Below are 19,526 nucleotides of genomic sequence, written 5' to 3'. Positions count from 1 at the left end.
TTGGGGCCCTTTTCCTCCTACTGGGTTGCCTTGCCCAGCCTTGATATGAAGAGATGTGCCTAGTCTCACGGCATCTTATTTTGCCATGTTTGGTTGATATCCTTGGGAGGTCTGCTCTTTTCTGAAATAAAAGAGGAGTGGATCTGGAGGAGAGGGGAGATAAGTGGGGGCTGGGAGAAGAGGAGAGAAGGAATCACAGTCAGGATGTTATATATGAGAGAAGAATAAACAACAAAAACAAATACAATTGTTTTAAGTAGGGGAAAGGACTTCAGACTCTTTCCTCAGCTTACTAGCATCCTCACATTCTTGGGAGAGCTTTTTCCTTTCTTAAAAGGCGCTCTCTCTCTCTCTCTCTCTCTCTCTCTCTCTCTCTCTCTCTCTCTCTCTCTCTCTCTCCTTTGAGACAAGGTTTCTATGTGTAGCCCTGGCTGTCCTGGAACTCACTCTGTAGACCAGGATGACCTTGAACTCAGAAATCCTCCTGCCTCTGCCTCCAAAGTGCTGTGATTAAAGGTGTGCGCCACCTATTTCTACTCCATATCTAATGTAAAAGTCATGGTGTTTTCTTCATCTTTTCCTTTTGCATGCCAGAGTTTTCATCTCCTTTGTACCAGTTTGCTGTAAACTCTGATAAAATTGTCCTTGAGCTTCCTTTAGAAAAATAAAGGAAAAGGGAAATGGGGATAGTACTATTGCAATGATAATTTGCAGGATGAGCCATGTAATGACATTTACATTTTCAAGGATGAGATAAGACATTAGGTCAAAGAAAAATGAATGGGAGCCCCCAAATATGAAAATACTTATGTGAGTGTTGATTTTTAGTTAGTGCCATAGTGATGCAGGGAAATATTGTTCTTCAAAAATAAGTGTTGAGAGCTTTAGAGATGCTTGAGGTAAACACAATGACTATTTTACTCTCAGGTGCTCCCCCAAACCCCAGAAAGCAAAGGTGGTGATTGATAGCGTCTCTGGTTAACTCATCTGCAGGGACTTGACATACCTTGAGGTAGGCTTCAAGTGTGTCAGATTCAAAGAGCTGAAGTGGAAATGTCTGGTTTCTTCGGAGACTCAGTTGTGTCATGTAATGCTTTTCTGGAAACTGTCTTATCAGAGGATGTTTTTGCTGAAGCAGACACGTAGAAGATGTTTTGCTGAGAACAGATATGTGATGATTTTCTGGAAGCTGCCTGGAAAGGGGTATATGATGTTTTGCTAGAGCAGATGCTTGAGAGAACATGTGATGTTTGGAGAAGGTATAAATACATCCCAACAGTGAACAACACTGTGTGGTATTGGTTCGCCTTGCTACTCCTTGCTGGTCTTTGTCATGACTTCACAGAGAGAAACACACCAAAGAACTTCTGGTGGTGTTCTTGCAGCTTCTTGGCACTTCTGCAGACTCCAGCAGATTGACAGAGCCTTGAGGTTTCTCCTGGATCAACCTGCCACTGCTGATTCGTGAATGGTGTTTGCAAGTGGATCGAGATACTGCTGCTGATTTGTGTGAACTGAACTGCTGTTATTCTGACAACACAGATCGGATTCCCTCCAAAGAACAATTTCTAAACAGGTCCACACCCTCCTTTGCCCTATTAACCTTCTTTCCCACTACCTCTGGTGGGTGGTAGGCTAGAAGGGAGGTTAAAGCATTTAAGTACACTTATTAAAGTAGGTTTTGAAAAATATAAGCATACAAAGAGTGTGTTGGGAAAAAAAACCTAACAAACCAAAAGAGAACAGACCCAAAAGTTCAATGCTAGTCTCTGGAGGGGAAATGTTTGGTGACTGTTAATATTCTAAGTGCCTCTTTGTAGTATTAAATGGTCAGAGGTATGATTAGATTCGTTCTGTAGGGAGGGGAAAGGTGCCTTGTTGGTGTTAGTGAGCCAGGCTCTTACTATGCAGCCTAGAGGTTAGAAGCCACCTGTTTGTTACTATACAAAATAAACGTATTCATACTATCCAATGTTATGATGCCATAAATTTTTATGGTGCGACTGTTTTGGAGGCCCATGTGTGTGTGTGTGTGTGTGCGTGCACGTGCGCATGTACATGTGAAGGCTTTGGGTACCTCCCTCTATCATTCTCTTACCTTTATGTTTTGAGACAGGGTCTCTCAAGGAGCCTAGAGTTTTTAAAATTAAATATAAAATAGGCTGGTTTCCCTTAACAGACCTCAGCAAAGCCCTACTACCTCCTCTTGCCTCTCTCTCCCATGGGGATTTCAAATGAAGACTAGCAACTGTCATACATCTCCCTTCCTTGAAATTAGTGTTACCACAGACACACTTGGGAGGTGGAGTCCCAAGCTGATCATGAGAGAGACTCTGCCTCCTCTTCAGGCTCCTTAATTTCTAACAAGATGCTAGCATTAGGATCAAAATCTGGAAAGATGATGATTGGCACAATCTTGAGAATGTGTTTACAGGTTTATATTTATAGTTGTAAACCACAATGAGGGGGTTACAAATTACTTATTAATTGGGACTTAGGATTGTGTGGCATCAGCTGTTTTGTAAGAAGGGGCCAGGTGCCTTCTCAGTCTCTGGGTGAGTTAGAGGAAGGAATCAATGTACTGCTGAAGTTGGCTGTATTCCATAGGTTTACTCACCTTGGTGTCGAGATGTCTACAGCTTACTGTGTAGGTTCGGCTGTGTGAGTAATTACCGTCCAATTAACAAAGGCTTTTCCCCCTTGGTTGGAAGTGTAGCTCAGTGACAGAACACTTGTTCAGCATGTAGGAGGCTCTGGGTTTGATGTTTAGCATCACATTAAGAAACAAACAAATAAAACACATAGCCCTTCATTCCATCATAAACCTAAGCTAATGGCACTCTATCCTGACTCTCTCCTCTAACAATAAGGTAGAAAATTCTTATTATTTAAACTTCAAAATGTATGCAGAACCTGTTCACTGCTGGTCATGTTCCTTTCTACCAACATCCGAATTCCATAACCTCCCATTCAATCAGTGCACGAACTAAATGGACCTATTAAAACAGATCAGCTGGGTATGCTGGTACGTGTTGAGGTTGGTCTTGTGTGCTATGTATTCAGGTGCTGAGATCAGGTTGTAATCTAGAGATGGGCATTGTATTGACTAATGTGCAGTAAAGAATGCTTCCCCAATAATCTCTTATGATTCTTTTATAAGGCTAAATAAAGCCTGTGACTGGGCAGGAGAGAGAGGAAGGTAAGACTTGAGATCAAGTAGGAGGTCTCAAGTAGGGACCATGAGGAGAAGTAGAAAGGTAGAGGAAGAAGCAGGATGAGGCAGGATGGCCCATGAGGATGGACAATGAACATGTGGTCAAGACAAAATCTCCCTGAGGACACACATGGAACAAAGCAAGACTCAGTTGAGAAGTAACACGGGACCTATGACTGGGATGTAGGTTAGAATAGCTCAGAACCTGCCCAGCAGAGTGCTGACAGCTTATTAATAAGTTACAGTGGTTCCATGCCATTACCTTGGGAGCAAAATACTCAAGAATGGGTCGAACTCCCCATAAAAATACTACAACAGGTAGTTGTAATCCCAGCATGTGGGCAGATAATGAGATTGAAACCAGTCTAAGTTGTATAATGGGCCCCTGGCTCTCAAACACAAACCAACTATCTCAGGGCAAATTCTCCCTCTTCTTGTTCAGAGCTCTAACTCCTCACACTGGATTATTAGACCCTACATGAAGTGGGTCTGGTTCTCTTTGGCCAGCAAGTTCTCATTCTCTCTCTTGTCTCTCCACTCTAGAACTCATTTTCAGATGCCTCTTCTAGCTAAAACATTTTGAATTATGTCCCAGACTCTAAACTGTCAAGGGCTGGACCATGTTTCCTTCTTCATCTGTACCTCCACATGGTACTTGACATGCCATGGTGTACCAGGAAACTGGTAGAGGTCGCTTTTGTTTTGGAATAATTAAGTATGCATTTTTTTCTTTTGGTCCAATGTGTTTAAAGGAGGTCTCTATTGAAAATATGGATCAAAGATTATATCTTGACTTGGGTATTGTTGGACATACCTGTAATCTAAGCAATTAAAGGTGGGGTTGCTAAGGCAGGAGAGTAGGATGATCATAAGATTAAGGCAAGACCAGGCTACATAGTGAGAGGAGACACTGCCTCAAGACAAAACACCCAAGGAGTACTTCCTACCTCCCTCCTGAATATTTGTCTTCATAGATAGTCTGTCCTAATAGAAGTCAATTCTTGTGCTTATGCCTGGTGTGGTAGCCCATGCCTACAATCCTAGCACATAGGAGAAACAGAAACTCTAGGAATTTAAGATCATTGTTGGCTATACAGAGAATTTGAGGTCGGCGAGGGTAACACCAGGCACTATCTCAAAACAAAACAATACATAGTGCTTGCAACAAAGCCTAAAGCAAATGCTGATTCCTGTCTACAGGGGTCTCACCACGCATTACTTCTGTTTCTCCTTTGGTTTCGGTGATAAACAATCTGGGAGCTAGAGTTTAGCTTAGTTGTAGAATGTATGTTTAACATGGGGTTCAGTCTCTGGCACTACACCCCCAAATCAATCTGTGAACTCTCTTGATTGTATATGTGGTTCTTATATCTTATATCTTATATCTATATGATTGTGGTTCTTAATCTTCCTAAGCCTGTGACACTTTAATACGGTTCCTGATGTTGTGGAGACACTTAACCATAAATTATTTTTGTTGCTACTTCATAACTGTGATTTTGCTACTGTTATAGTGATGTAAATATCTCAATTTTCTGATGTTATCGGGGTCATGACCCACAGGTTGGGAACCACTGGTGTAGAGTGAGTTATTTATTCTCTCTGTACTTCCCGTGGCTTAAACTCCAGCTCTGAAAGATTGCCCCAATCCCTGGCGATTGTTCCCAAATGAGCTAAACAGCACTTCAAACACCTGTAACATATACCACGTGTACTTGTGAATTGTGTGTGCAGAAAGCAGAAAATGAATCTAGGAATCAGTTACGTGTGGCTTTCTTACCATTTCTATGCCTTGATTCCATGCTTAAGGTACAAAGCCTAAGCTAGGAGTGCAGCTTGGTGGTAGAGCCCTCGTCTACCATGCATGAAACATGAACCCAGTCTCCAACACAACAGAAATAAATAAATACTAAAAGATTAAAGGCAGAGGGGTGTCTGTAGTCCTGCAGCAGGGACCACTCAAGATGATGAAATAAACTTTGGGATCTTAACATGACACACATTAAAAACATGTTGTATGTTTTCCGCTGTCTCTGTCCCATTGTAAGTCCTACAGCCTGGTCATAGAGCAGGGATATTTACACAAGACAGTAGCACTGACTGACAACAGTTCCTGGGGGAAGTCCACTGCTCATTAGCTGGCCAAGTACAAGGTCACAGAGTTTGCATGTAAGGTGACAAACTTTTGAGAGCATGGCTCTGACATGACAATTAACATTCTTCAGCCTATGATCCCCAACACTGATAAAAGCCTGCTGCTCCATTTTGTCCAGTGACCAGCAGCCTGATTCAGACTGAGGCTCAGAGCTCTCTCTTTAGCTGTAGTTGAGGTCAGCCAGCTCAGACAGATGTCACAACACAGTTTGCCTGTCCTGCTTGTAATGTGTGACTTGGTCTCATTTCTATTGTCATGTTACAAGGTTCTACTGTCCAGCTTCAGTCCCGATGACTTCAAAAGTCACTTGAGCCCATGTAATCCAAAGCAACACATTGCGACTCCATTCTCAATAGAAAATATAAAGTATGGTTGTGGAAAGATACAAAACTATATTTTCTAGTAGCAAGACACATAAAAATGGAGTTTCACAGAAAGGAATTAGTTATTAGTCAATGCCAAGGAACTCTGGGTGTGATTTTTATCAGCAACCATGGTTATACAGATAAGAAACGTGAAGTCCACAGAGATGTAAACTTGCCCAAAGTTTCCTATTTCCTACATAGACCAAGCTGTGCACCACATCTCAAGGAGCTTGATTCAACTTTTCAATGTGCAGATGAGTTGGGAATCGGTTTCCAGGCTTGGTTCCCTGTGCTTTCTTTGTATTTGTTTGTCTGTTTTAAACAGGGCCAGCTTAGAACTTGAACTTGGAACTCAATGTGTAGCTAAAGATGACCTCAAATTTCTGGCTCTCCTACCTCTTCCTCCCAAGAGGAAAGATGACAGGCATCGGTTAATATGTCTGGTTCATGTGCTGGGAATGGAATCAAGTGCTTTGTGCATGCTAGGCAAGTACTCTACCAACTGAGCCACATGCCCAGCTTAACATGTAGCTTAGAGGAAAGGCTGTGGCTGCCAATCGCAGGACGACATAAAACAGAGTGTCTCCTGGTTCTTAAATTCACAGTAGCCTTTGGATTCTCAAAATGATGGTTCTCAGGGGGAGAAAGGTGGCCCAGGAAGCTAAGGAACCCATCTGTTACTCTCTCATCATCCTTCCAGGTATCCTATATTAGCAGGTTACTCTCAGCTTAAAGTCTAGTCCTACCTAGCCAGAGAGGCCCCCAAAAGGCATAGAGGAAGCATTGGAAAGGCAGAGAAGAATGGGCATAGGAAGGAACAGATGAGAAAAGAACCAAAGGGTGAGGTGTGAGGGGGTGGGGGTGCCTACATGCCCCACCTCTCCAGCATCTTCTTCAGGGCACTGGTTACCTCCCTATTCCTCAGACTGTAAATAAGTGGGTTGAACATTGGGGTGACAATAGTGTAGAAGATGGAGGTGGCTCTATCCCCCAGTGGTGTTCTAGCCGAGGCTCGCTGCATGTAGCTAAATATGGCTCCCCCGTAGTAGAGGCCCACCACGGCCAGGTGGGAAGAGCAAGTGGTGAGGGCCTTCTGTTTCCCCTCAGTGGAGGGCATCCTCATCACAGTTGTGAGGACCCGAGCATAGGATGCCACAATGACCCCAAGAGGCAGCAGTAACATCACCACACAACATGCATAGATGAGGTCCTCAAATAGTGAGGTGTCTGCACAGGAGAGGCGCAACAGGGCAGGAACCTCACAGAAGAAGTGGTCCACCTCTAGAGATCCACAATAGGGAAAGCTAAAGACCACACCCACATCAATCACACTGTCTGCCATGCCACCCATCCAGGATGCCGTGGCCAAGAAAGAGCAGGCCTTCCAGTTCATCAGTACAGGGTACCTCAGTGGGTAGCAGACAGCCATATACCTATCGTAGGCCATGACGGCCAAGAGGAAGCACTCAGCACCTCCTACAGTAACTACAAAGAAGATCTGAGACGCACAGCCTCCCAGCGAGATGAGCTTCCCGCCTGAGAGAAAGTTGGTTGCCATCTTGGGTACCACTGTGCATGTCATAGTCAAGTCCATGATGGAGAGCTGACTGAGGAAGAAGTACATGGGGGTGTGCAGGCGTCTATCCACCTGGATGACCATCAAGAGGAGGATGTTACCAACCACAGCAGCCCCAAAGGCCAGAAGAACCAGGGAGAAGAAGAAAGAGTCATAAGGTGAGTGGCCGAACAGGCCGGCAAGGATGAAGCTGGACAGGGAGGAATGATTCCAGAGCTCCTCTGCCATGACCCTGAGAAACAAACAAAACGGATTAGTGGGCATCTCGGTAGCACAAAACCCAAAGGTGGAGACTAGTCCTTTGACTCCTGCCCTACCCTCTCCTCCTGCAGTAACAATTCATTTCCTCCCAGCTGCTTTCAAGTGTACCAAGCATGAATTGGTCCTTATTTCTCTTGAGAGAGGCAGGAACGAGGACACAGGCAGGGTAACGGATGAGGGGTAGCTAAATAGCCGGTGGGAGGAAGAGCTTCAGGGAAAGAGGCTTTCCCCTTTCGGGATTTAGGAGCCAGGGAAGTGAAGCATTGGATGACCCAAGAGACAGAAGAATAAAGAAGACTGGATGGAAGGGGTTAAGGTAACACAATTAAACCAAAAGCCTTGATAAGAATAAGGGAAGCAGGCTGGCGTGGTGGCTCAGCAGGTAAAGGTGCTTGCTGTGTAAGACTAATGACCTGAGCATTCTCCAGAAGCCATGCAGAAGGCAGAACGGACTCCATGGAAGTCTGACTTCCATACACGTGTCATGGCCCACGTACCCCCACTTATACAATATGTTCGTTATAAGATGCAGGAGGGCAGCGACTTCTCTCCACCTCTTCTCTTGGAGCACCTGCCTTAGAAAACTAAGTGAGCCCCATCTAGGTGAGATGAATGTCAGTCCTTTTAAAGCTTTGTTGTTGTTTTTGAAACAGGATCTCTAGCCCAGTTTGGCCTTGAACTCATTATGTATCCAAGGATGGCCCTGAACTCTTGATCCTCCCGCCTTCCACCTCTCTGTGTATATGCTACTATGCTATGTCTTTCCCTCCAACTAATTTATTTATCTAAATACATTTTTTATTTATTCACTTTACATATTCCCAATATCTCTTTAAATCTTTCAAAAGCTTAGCGAAATTCTTGCTTTAGTGATGTTTCTGACCTGGGAATGTCTCTTTCCAAGACCTAAGATCTAAAGCCCTTTGAAATGCAGTTATCGAGAAAAAAAGATTAATCTCAGCACTTAGGAGGCAGAGACAGGCAGATCTCTATGAGTTCTAGGACAGCCTGGTCTACATAGTGAGAACTAAGACAGTCAGAGCTAACGAGTGAGACCCTCAGAGAGAGAGAGAGAGAGAGAGAGAGAGAGAGAGAGAGAGAGGGAGGGAGGGAGGGAGGGAGGGGGAGGGAGGGAGGGAGGGAGGGAGAGAGAGAGAGAGAGAGAGAGAGAGAGAGAGAGAGAGAGAGAGAGAGAGAGAGAGAGAGAGAGAGAAAGGAATTGCTTTTGTACTTCAATGTACCAGTATGTTTGAGGTCCTGGGTTGAGTGTGTTCCTTGGGAAGGAGAAGGGAGGAGGGAAAAGAAAGAAGGAAGAAGGGGAGACTGTGCCCTTATCTCAATCTCTGGGGTGGCGGTACCAATCATCCTAAAGGTGCTGTTTGACAAGGTTCTAGTACTTGGAAGACCAGGACTGACCCTTCGCTACCCTTGGTGGAAATTTGCTATGCACCTTTTGCTTATACTTCTATTTCTCCCTGATAAAGGCCTCTCTCAGAAAAATAGAGCTGGGATAACAAAAAGCTGGTGTAAAAAAGAATGAGATAAATGAAAGTTCCTTAGGAAAAACAGTTATGAAGAAAACTGACTCTTTCTTAAGGACTTATTATTTGGATACACATTTCGATTATTAATGTATGTTATTAGTAAGAATGAGACAGAGGATTTGAGAAAAATTATTCACATTTAGATTGTTAATGCATGTTATTAGTAAGAATAAGTCAGAGGGTTTAAGAAAAATTATTAAAGAAGAAAAATTTAGGGAAATTCTAGAAGCTGACAAGCTGTAATTGAATCTCTAGGTTTCCATGTTCAGCTACAGACATAAGGAACTTGTATGAATAGAAGAGACTGTGGTCACACAGTTAATGACAAGCCTTGGGACCTTCCTAAAGGCAAAAGTAAGCAGTTTTAGGAATCCTGATGTTCCTCTATTCATTACAGAATTGTAGTAAACATAGGAATCGTATTGAAACAAGGGCTCATGACAGAGACACAGAGAAAAACGTTTTGGCTCAGCAAACTGCCTGCCTTCCTGAACATAATTGTCAGACCAGAACTTTTCTGATATTGTAGAAAACCAGAAAACAGGCCACCTTAGCTTAAGCAAGGGGCTGCACTGTATTTTAAGAATCAAAGAAAAACGACAATGATCTTATGACAAATATAAAAAAAATATAGAGGAAGGAAAGGCAGAATTAAATAAGGGTCACAGAGATTGAACTTTAGTAGAAAGCCAAGTATGATATAACAGGTAGTAGGAAATAACTTTTGATTTATTAATTCTCTGCCAAATTGAAACAGAACCAAATTCAAATAGAGTCATCCTGTCTAGCACTTCTCTAACCACAAAGCTTTACAACACTAATCTTAAGGAAGAAGATATTGACTTAAAAGAAAATTGATTTTGTCATAATGTTAATTTTTTGCTCTTGTGAAATTGCTGTTTGCTTGCTTTGTTCCTCTTTCCATATTCATATATAGTCAAGGAAGACTTTAAAAGAAAATGTATTTTGAAAAGCTGTGTATAAATGAAGAGTTTCTGAGGAAATGATCTTATGTATAAATAAAGCCTGTGAAATACACAGGCTGTCAGAGTAGGTCAAACCAAACCAAGATGTGCTTCTTCTCTGTCCTGTCTCTTATGAAACAGAAATGTTTCCATGTCCAATTCTTCCCTCCCCACTGTTGTATCCACCCACTCCAAGCCCTACCCTCAGCTGAAGCTGGTCCTGGGCACTGGGGTAGTGTAGGAATCTAACTGGAGCCTGGCACTTCCTTCAGAAACACAAAGTTGCTTCCTTTCGGATAGATGTAATTTTAATTTTCCTTTACACAGAGTCAATTATCTAGCTGGTGTTGTTCAATTGGCAAACAAATTTAAGGTAAATCATGTATGACAACAGTCATATCCTCTTTTTGGGGGACTAGTGTCCATTTACCGGAAAGAAACTGTGTAGTAATACATGCCCCAGTGTAGGGAATGAGTGACATCCTGTGTAAATGTGGGTTGTTGACAAGGGCACTACTATATCAAGAATCCCAGAGCCTTAGACTCTTGGAACATAGCAAAACCTTCCTTGAGCTAGGCTCATGGAAATGGCAACATCTCTCCTAATCCAAGAGCAAATATTGACAGTGTATAAAGAAAATGTCCACCATAGCTTTCTGCCTTGTGGATGGTCACAGCCTGAAGACTGCTCCCCTACAGAGACTGCACTTACCAAGCTAGGTAAGCCAGTCTCTTTGTTTAGCTGTGTAATAGCCCAGGCTCCTTGTTTATCTGTGTCTTATAACCCTACCTTCTTGTTCAGCTTATACAATAACCTTGTTTCACTATCCAACTGTATAAAATAAACCTGAGGAGATTCCAGCTGCAGTTTCCCCATCGGAGAGCCTGGTCCACCCAATCTGAGATTTTCTGTGTGTCCGTCCGTCCGTCCTCTCTTTATTCCCCTGCCATGCCAGCTAGGTCCATCCCTAGAGCTGCATAAGCATGTAGGCAGATCTGCTTACAAGGGTTTGTGAATACAAAAGCTTGAGCCTCCCTTCTTTCTCGTCATGGCCTTTCCCCATGAGGAACATCACCTCTGGTGGAAGGCTTATTCAGTAACAAAAGGTGTTGTCTTTCTCCTCTATGTTTGTCTGTTGAGAGGGTTTTCTGTTTTTCTAGGTAGGGAGAGGTTTTGGTTTGCCCTCAAAAGAGCCGGGTGCTGAACAAAGATGAATGTCAATGTCAAAGGTTTCCAGGAAGCCGGAGAATCTGGGTGCAACCCAACCACTATCTTACCTGATACTTGACTTTAGAAAACATGAGGGCAGGTACTGGGGACATGCCTGCGCATGTCACTATCAAACATAATTTGCCAAACTTAGTGCTTAATCTAGGTGGATGAAACTCTTTAGAACCATTATTTTGTTACATTCATCCAATTTATGAAAGAAAAATTGGGCCAGTGCTCACACCCCATCCTATGTGGTGGGCAAGGAAGTGTACACTATCAGCTTTATCAGACAAATTGTAAAACATCTGTCAGGATCTAGGACATTCCCTGAGACTCCAGTGAAAGTAACAGTGCAGAGGAGAAAGTACATTTTCTTATTTACTGCACAATACAGTGAGCTTGGTACAAAGTAATGTTTCATGCTTCACAGCTGCTGAGGGTTAGTAATGCTTGCACATTTTCACCACAAAGGGAACACATATGCTCGTTAGGTTGATTCAAGAATTCTGTAATGTGTACATACGCAACATTGGATTATAGCCTAAGGAATACATACAAACACTATTTGTCAACCCAAACTAACCAGATGTGGTATAATTCCAGTACTCTGAGGCAGGAGGATCACAAGTTTGAGACGTATCTCGACTTGAAAATATAAAAATAGACACAGGGCAGGAGGACAGTAAGGAAGATGAAGAGGAAGGAATCCTCAACATAAACTTTAAAGTATCAAAGCAAGGCAGAGAACGCTACAGCCGACTTGAAATGAATATTTTTATGAGCCGAAGCAGGAACTTCCGAGCCATTTGGTTTGGTGATTGGACCAGATATCTGCTAGCTCACTGGGCTTGATTCAAAGGAACAATAAACTTCTTCCATATTTTAACTAGAGACAGTTCTGCGCTTCTATGGGAGGAAGGCATTTGTGTTTTTTAATCATATTGTGTCTCTGAGACACTTTGGAAAGTGTTTTAAAGAGCAAAACCTGCCAGGCATGGTGGCTCACATCTGTAATCTTGGCTTTCAAGAGGCTGAGACAGAAGGAATGCAGAGAGTTTTTATAAGTGTATGTGTTGATGTACACTCCTGGCGTTCTTATTTGCTGGATCTGGGTGGGGTTCTTCCATTTATTGCTTTTTGGCTCCTCGGGTGAGCTGAGCTACAGGGGAAGTAATTAGGCTTTCACACATTGGTTTAGGGCAATCTGGGTCTATATTCTCATTTGATAGTAGCAGAAAATCTGGATAGAGTGAGGAGATCATGGAAATCGATGAGGAGATACCTAAGACATAGCAAGCTGCAGACAGGCACCCATAAAGGAAGGCAGAATATAGTCTGGATGGAGTTCAAGAGCTGCTCTGGCCAACACACTGAGGACGTCAGAGTACAAGTGGATGCAGTTAGGACTCAATGGATCATCTTACTGACCTTGGAACTCAGCCCAAGATTAGATGAACAAAGACAACAGTTTCACCATTGTGAAAACCAAGAGTGCCACCCACCATCCTGCTTCCCAGTGCCTTTGCCAGTCAAAGCACACAGGTACCTCCATGTTCAGCCCAACTTTCTCCAGAGAGCCTGAAGTGAAAGGCTAACGTCAGAACAGCTCTTCCCAACTCCTGACCACCTTCAGCCCCTCATCACTCAGACTCTCCCTCACCTCTTCAGCGTCTTCCAGCCCCAGTCAACTCCCCATAGTTTACCTTCTACTTCACTCTGCAAATCCAGTCTTTGGTAGAGTGTGTAAGTGTTGGTCCTGGGGAGGGGTGACATTTACACACTCTTTACCCCCCAACCCCAAAGCTGCAGATATAGATTTATAGACCTAACCACTCAAGGTAGTCTTCTGTTTCTTTCAAAGCTGATAATGAGCTCATGTCCCAGGTTTATTCAAGATAGACATCTTGGGACTCCAGACCCAGCTATTAATGAGATCAGGGAATAGACATGTACTCTGCTCCAAAAAGGAAATCCAAATAATGAACTGGCTCCAGGACAAAGTTCACTCCCCATAGCCCTAATTCCGAAAAATACCCTAGACTCCCAGTAAATTACAGAAGGAGACACCCATGGGATATTGTCTAACATGCCACCTACTCTTCCCCAAGAGCCATGTTTACCTTGTCCCAGGGCAGCCACTGAGTGCCAGAATGTCTGCCTGTACTCTGGGAGTTTTGTTAATGGATGAACAGTTCACGTGTTCTGTGACCCTTGTTTTCAATTCACACCCAATACTTTCCTATATCAGTCACTGGTTAATCACTCAATACACAAATAATTATTAAGCACTGTGGAAATAAATAAAGACCAATCAAAGAAAACCCAAGGCTATTTACCCAAAGTTGCCATAGCAAGGGAGTCAGCTACTGTCTCTTGAGTTTTGATTGACAGTCAGAAGCTGCAGACATGGTGAGTAGGGAATAGCTGGGCATAGTGATGGATGCCTTTAGTCCCAGTGCCGCAGACCCTCTGGCATCCCAGCACTTGGGAAGTAGAAGCAAGTGGGCCTCTCTAAGTTTTAGGGCATCCTGGACTACATGGCAAGTTCCAGACCAGCCGGGGTGATTTGGGACAGAGAGGAAAAGATTAAAGGGAAATAAAGATTAGAAAAAAAGGGGCCTGATTTTCATCTGTTGGCCCCATCTAGAGTCTAGTTACAGCAGTCTCCAGACTGCCTACATGGAACCTATACACAGACCTTACCCCACCTTCCTAGGAATCCTCCAAGACCATTGAGGAGGTCAAAGTTATATTTCTTAATCAGATTCTGAAGTCTGTGCATAATGAAATGACTTGGGTTTAATTTTTCCGTGTCTTTGTCTTAGTTACAGTTCCTCCTCATACATAAGCCATCCTAGTACATCACAGATAGCCTTATAATTTTATGAAAACTTCCTTTCATAAGGAAATGGATAGACTAAGATATTGTTTGCTCTCCTTCAAACTCAGCTACGGATCAGTTCCTTCAAACAAAATAGCTCCAGAAACCACACCACTGAGACAGCGGCTGCTGGAGCAGTTAGGTACACCCATTTCTGACACTCACATCTCCTAAGGGACTCTCTGTCCTTCCTCCTAGTAGCCCTCAGGGTGAGACAGTTCCTCCCTTCTCAAATTCCTCTTCACTTCTTCCATTCTGTTAGCAACTGAAAATTTTAAATCTCACTTTTGGCATTTTGGTTTTTGAGTATTTTTTAAAATATATTTATTTATTTAACGTATATGAGTACACTGTTGCTGTCTTCAGACACACCAGATGGTTGTGAGCCACCACGTGGTTGCTGGGAATTAAATTCAGAACCTCTGGAAGAAGAGCTTGTGCTCTTAGCCACTGAGGCCTCTCTCCAGCCCGGTGTTTTAATCTTAAGCATTTAACCACTGAACTCCCACCATGGTACCTGGTAGAGACCTGGCCAAGACACAGCAAGGTGCATGCATACTGAGCAACACTATAGCCATTGCCAAGGCCTGGACTAGCCTGGGTTCAACTTTGACCAGATGTATGCTCCCCTGGGCTCTAATATTAGCATTAACCCTTGAAAACTGAAGGAAGCCGTTGGCTAGGTCAGCTGGCACAGCTCTTAAGATTCTGATTGAAGGCTAGGGATGACTATGGCAGAACATTGGGACTTCAATTTAGTCATCAGCATCAATGTGTGTGTGTGTGTGTGTATACATATATATGCATACAATATGACTGTGTGATTACTAATAGACTAGCATGTAAAATAAGTTTGGGACTGGAAGTACAGCCCAGTGATAGAGGGCCTGTCTAGCTTGCATGAAAGCTCTAGGTTCAATGCCAGCACTACACAAGAGTTTTAAATATCCTCCTAATAGAAGTTTAAAGAGGCCGAAGCTTTTTTTAATTGAAAAGCCCCTTTTCATACACTATATTCTGATCACATTTTCCCCTCCCCATCTCCTCCCCCCACCTCCCAGATTTTCCTACCTCCCAACCCATCCAACTCCATGGCCTTCTCATTCTTTTAAAAAGTAAGAGCAAATAAAAAAATATCATAATTTAAAACCAAAAAAGTAAGTACTAACACACATACATAGACATGGGAGCACACACACACACAAAACAGAAAAACACAAAACTAAGATATAAGGAAGACCAGTTGGGGGGGGGGGGGAAAGGCCAAATAAAGCCTTGTGAAATAAAAAAAAAGCTCCCAAAATACCAAAAATAAATTTGTAGAGTATTAGCCATCTACTGCTAGGCATAGGACATGGTCTTCAGTGTGGTTTATAGACCCAGTGAGACACCATTGGAAAAAACTAATTTTTCCTTTGCAATCAGTTGTAAATTGAAGGTAGCTTTTTAGTTAGTCCCAGGCCTGTCTCAGTGCTGGGCTCTATCCGGATTGAACTTGTGCTGGCCTGTGCATGCTACCATAGTCTCTGTTCAGTTCCTGGCACCTTCATTGTGTGGCTCACAACACCTGTAACTCTGGCACCATGATATCTGATTCTTCTCCCCTTCACAGGTTCGTGCACACACATGACATACTCAACCACACACACAGTCAATAAAAATATTAAAAGACACCAGAGGCAAACATGTTTCTCCTCTTCCTTGAAACTTTTACTTTGAAACAAAAATAATACAATTTTCTCTAGAAGTGAGTTGATATGTATGTCAATCCTGTTGTGTCTGGAAAATACAGATTTCTTGGTGTTCTCCTGGCTCTTACAGCCTTTCCACTTACTGGTCCAGATAGTTCTCCCAGCCTGGGCAGTTTTATTTTAAATTCAAAGATATGAAACTGGACAGCAGACTTTGTGTTCAGGGAATAGAGAATTAGTACTGTAGCTCAGGAATGGAGTCCTGTCCTGGTGGGTGTGATGTCTGCCTTCAGTTCCAGGACTGGAGGTGAAGAAACAGATGGAAGACAGATACGGAAGCAGAATTCACTAAGGTGAATCAACTAAGACCTCACTGGGAAAAAACAAAACAAAACAGTCAGTGAATGAATAAGCTATGCCCACTGGCAAAAGATGGCATTACACAGGGAAGCGAGGTTTGCAATGCCAGGAGAAAGGATCAAATTTATGTTTTGGTCTTTTTCCATCTTTGATGTAGTACCTGGGATTGGATCTCGGAATCCCTCTGTGCTAGACAAGTGTTGTACCACTGTGCTATATTCTTAGCTGGATTAAAATTCCTCTACAATTAATGGGCTAGTACAACAGGTTGGAATCTGGAAGAATCTCAGATATAAGCATCTTTTGTTAAAACTTTTTCTTTGGATAAAGGGTCCTACTATACAGTCCAAGCTGGCCTGCAACTTGCAGCCATTCTATCTTTGTCTCCTGATAAATTTAAATACTCTCCTCAGAGATATTTTGCTAATTGATAGAAAAAAAGTGAAGCTAGAAAAAAAAAAAAGAAAAAGAAAAAAAGAAAAAGGGAAAGTTCTCTCAATTGCATTTTAGTCAGGCCCCACTGGAGGTGCATACAGAACTAATCACATGCTACCAGAGGTGGACTCCAACCCCTTAGACTTGAAAAATACAATGGCTGAAATGCTGGGTTATGGTGTGAAATAAGAGCCATCTTGAAAATAGAGGGAAAATGTCAGCAATCTAAGGTGGGAACCAATAAGTCTTATCCTACTTGCAGCTCCAATCCTACTATGCTCAAACAAATACCCTAAGTGAGCATTGCAATAAAAGAAATCAAAGGTTGTAGCGAAGGGCCGATATCTCATTCTAAATCAAAGGGAAACTAAAAGTTAACAGATTAACAGTCAGTTTGAAGAATGGCATTCGCCCTCAAAACAAAATGACTAGAACAAAAATTGTCTGGTTTATTCTTCAATATGATTTTTATTCAAAGTGCACAACAAAGAAAACATCCAGAGAAACAGTCCAGCCAGACTAACAGATCTCTTAAATTTAAAAATCGATCATGGTTTTACATCTCATACATTTTTAATGAATGTAAAGACTATGAGACTGCTTGAACATATGGAGATCTTCAACTGTGTTTGAGAGAGAAATGGAAGCCCTAAGAATAAAATGACTCTAGACTTGAGAAATACAATGGCTGAAATGCTGGGTTATGGTGTGAAATAAGAGCCATCTTGGAAACAGAGGGAAAATGTTAACAATCGAAGGTGGGAACCGATAAAGCTTACCCTGTAAAGGGTAAGACAGTTCCTATTTCAGGATTGCTGGAGCACACGGAGATGTCACAACTACCCAGCTCTTGTTTATCAGGAAGGAAGCTTAATGGAGTTTGACTAAAACAACCAGTGGGCCAGATTTGGCCTGTGGGTTAGGGTGCTGACCTCTGAACTGCAAAATGGGCTAATCAAATATTTCAGGGCCAAACAAAATGAAGGCAAATGAAAGAATCACAGCAGCATCGGATACTCACGTTTGAGCATCCTGGCAGTCTTAAATTGTTAAGTTGGAAGCAGGCTCATATATCATAGGATAATTATGATGAATATGTGTCTGTAGACTATCCATCCACAGTCTAAGGGAAAGGGCTGTAGTGCTACAGTCCCAGCACAGAGGGCGCTCAGGCAGGAGGCTGGAGAGTTTAGGGGCATCCTGAGCTACCTTGTGAGACCTTTTCAAAAATGGACAAAATAAGCAACTAGCCCACAAAAGCCCTCAAATTTGGTAAGTATTCATATACATTGTCTTTAAAATGTCTAGTCCACAGACATTAACAATTTTAGGGACATTCAAGTCCATTAATTTTAAATCAAACCCACTCTAGAGACATGCCATTTTTAAGCTGCAGATGACAAGGTGTGTAAAGAAAAGTAGCCAAAAGTAATCTCACAATACAGGCTCTCCTTTAAAAGACACAGTTGAGCACTTATCAGAAGTAACCAGAAAAGACATTTCAAGACAGGAAACAAATGTCAGCATATAATTTTATACCCAGTAAAAACATTCAAGAATGAAGAAAGCATAAATGTGTGCACATGATTTCAATAGGATACATTTGGGTATCCCCCAGACAAACCACAGCTGACAGATCCAGGCTCTCAAGCGTTGTCCCTCACCTCTTCTGACACCAAGTTCAACCAAGAGTCCCACCACCACAGGGACACTTTCCCAGTAGTTTCCTCAGGGCTCCGGTCACTTCTTTGTTCCTTAGACTGTAAATAAGAGGGTTGAGCATGGGCGTGATCATGGTGTAGAAAGCAGAGACCACTTTGTCCTGCTTGGAGGAGTGGTAGGCCTGTGGCCTCATGTATGTGATCATGGCAGCCCCGTAGAAGAGGGAGACCACGATCATGTGGGAGGAACAGGTAGCGAAGGCCTTCCGCCGCCCTTCTGCAGAGCGCATCCGGAGCACTGCCACCAGGATCCTGAGGTAGGAAGCCGAGATGACAGAAAAGGGCAGGAGAAGCATGAGGACACAGCAGACATAGATCATGGTCTCGTAGAGACTGGTGTCAGCACAGGCCAGCTTGAGCACAGCAGGAACCTCACAGAAGAAGTGGTCGATCTCCTGGGAACCGCAGTAGGGGAAGCGAAGTGTAAAAACAGCCTGGATCAGCCCATCTACCAGGCCAAAGAGCCAAGACCCCGCTACCATGAGCCAGCAGACACGGCGGCTCATGATTACAGAGTATCTCAGCGGGTTGCTAATGGCCACATAGCGGTCATAGGCCATGAAGGCTAGCAGGAAGCACTCATCCCCCAGGAGGGTGAGGAAGAAGAGAATCTGGAGCCCACAGCCAGCGAAGGAGATGGAGCCACGGCCCAGGAGAAAGTCAGCAGCCATCCGTGGCACAATGGTGGAGATGAGCATGAGGTCCATGAGGGACAGCCAACTGAGGAAGAAGTACATCGGGGTGTGCAGGCGAGAGTCCATAAGGATGAGGAGGATCATGAGCCCATTGCCAGAGAGGGCCACCAGGAACATGACCATAATGATGGAGAAGAGGAAGAGATGCAGTGGAGAGTGGGTGAAGAGGCCCAGGAGGACAAAGTGAGAGATGAGAGTCTGGTTGCCTGCCCAGGCCATTGTTAGGGAGCGCTGGGATCTGGAAGCAGGTTTACAAATTCAGCAATATATATATATATATATATATATATATATATATATATATATATATATATATATATATATGATACTGTGACTTTGTCCAATGTGTTGTCATCTTGTTTGTTTGGTTTTGGTTTTGGTTTTTCAAGACAGAGTTTCTCTGTGTAGCCCTTGCTGTCCTAGAACTGTAGACCAGGCTGGCCTCAAACT

General features: G+C 43.1%; 2 protein-coding genes across 2 annotated transcripts; both read right to left on the bottom strand.

Moving 5' to 3' along the window:
• Positions 1–6,599: 6,599 nt before the first annotated feature.
• On the bottom strand, positions 6,600–7,538 carry Olfr1394 (olfactory receptor 1394). Its single transcript, NM_146276.1, has one exon. It carries the CDS (start codon positions 7,536–7,538, stop codon positions 6,600–6,602), a length of 939 nt encoding a protein of 312 aa, NP_666388.1.
• A 10,803-nt stretch (positions 7,539–18,341) lies between these two features.
• Olfr1395 (olfactory receptor 1395) lies at positions 18,342–19,295 on the bottom strand. Its single transcript, NM_146877.1, has one exon. It carries the CDS (start codon positions 19,293–19,295, stop codon positions 18,342–18,344), a length of 954 nt encoding a protein of 317 aa, NP_667088.1.
• Positions 19,296–19,526: the final 231 nt, after the last annotated feature.

Source organism: Mus musculus, chromosome 11, assembly GCF_000001635.26.
Source record: "Mus musculus strain C57BL/6J chromosome 11, GRCm38.p6 C57BL/6J".
Taxonomy (NCBI): Eukaryota; Metazoa; Chordata; class Mammalia; order Rodentia; family Muridae; genus Mus; species Mus musculus.
This window is presented reverse-complemented; position numbering and strand designations above follow the sequence as displayed.

Coding starts and splice junctions, on each gene's coding strand:
- Olfr1395 (NM_146877.1), bottom strand. CDS start 19,295: ATGGCCTGGGCAGGCAACCAGACTCTCATCTCTCACTTTGTCCTCCTG.
- Olfr1394 (NM_146276.1), bottom strand. CDS start 7,538: ATGGCAGAGGAGCTCTGGAATCATTCCTCCCTGTCCAGCTTCATCCTT.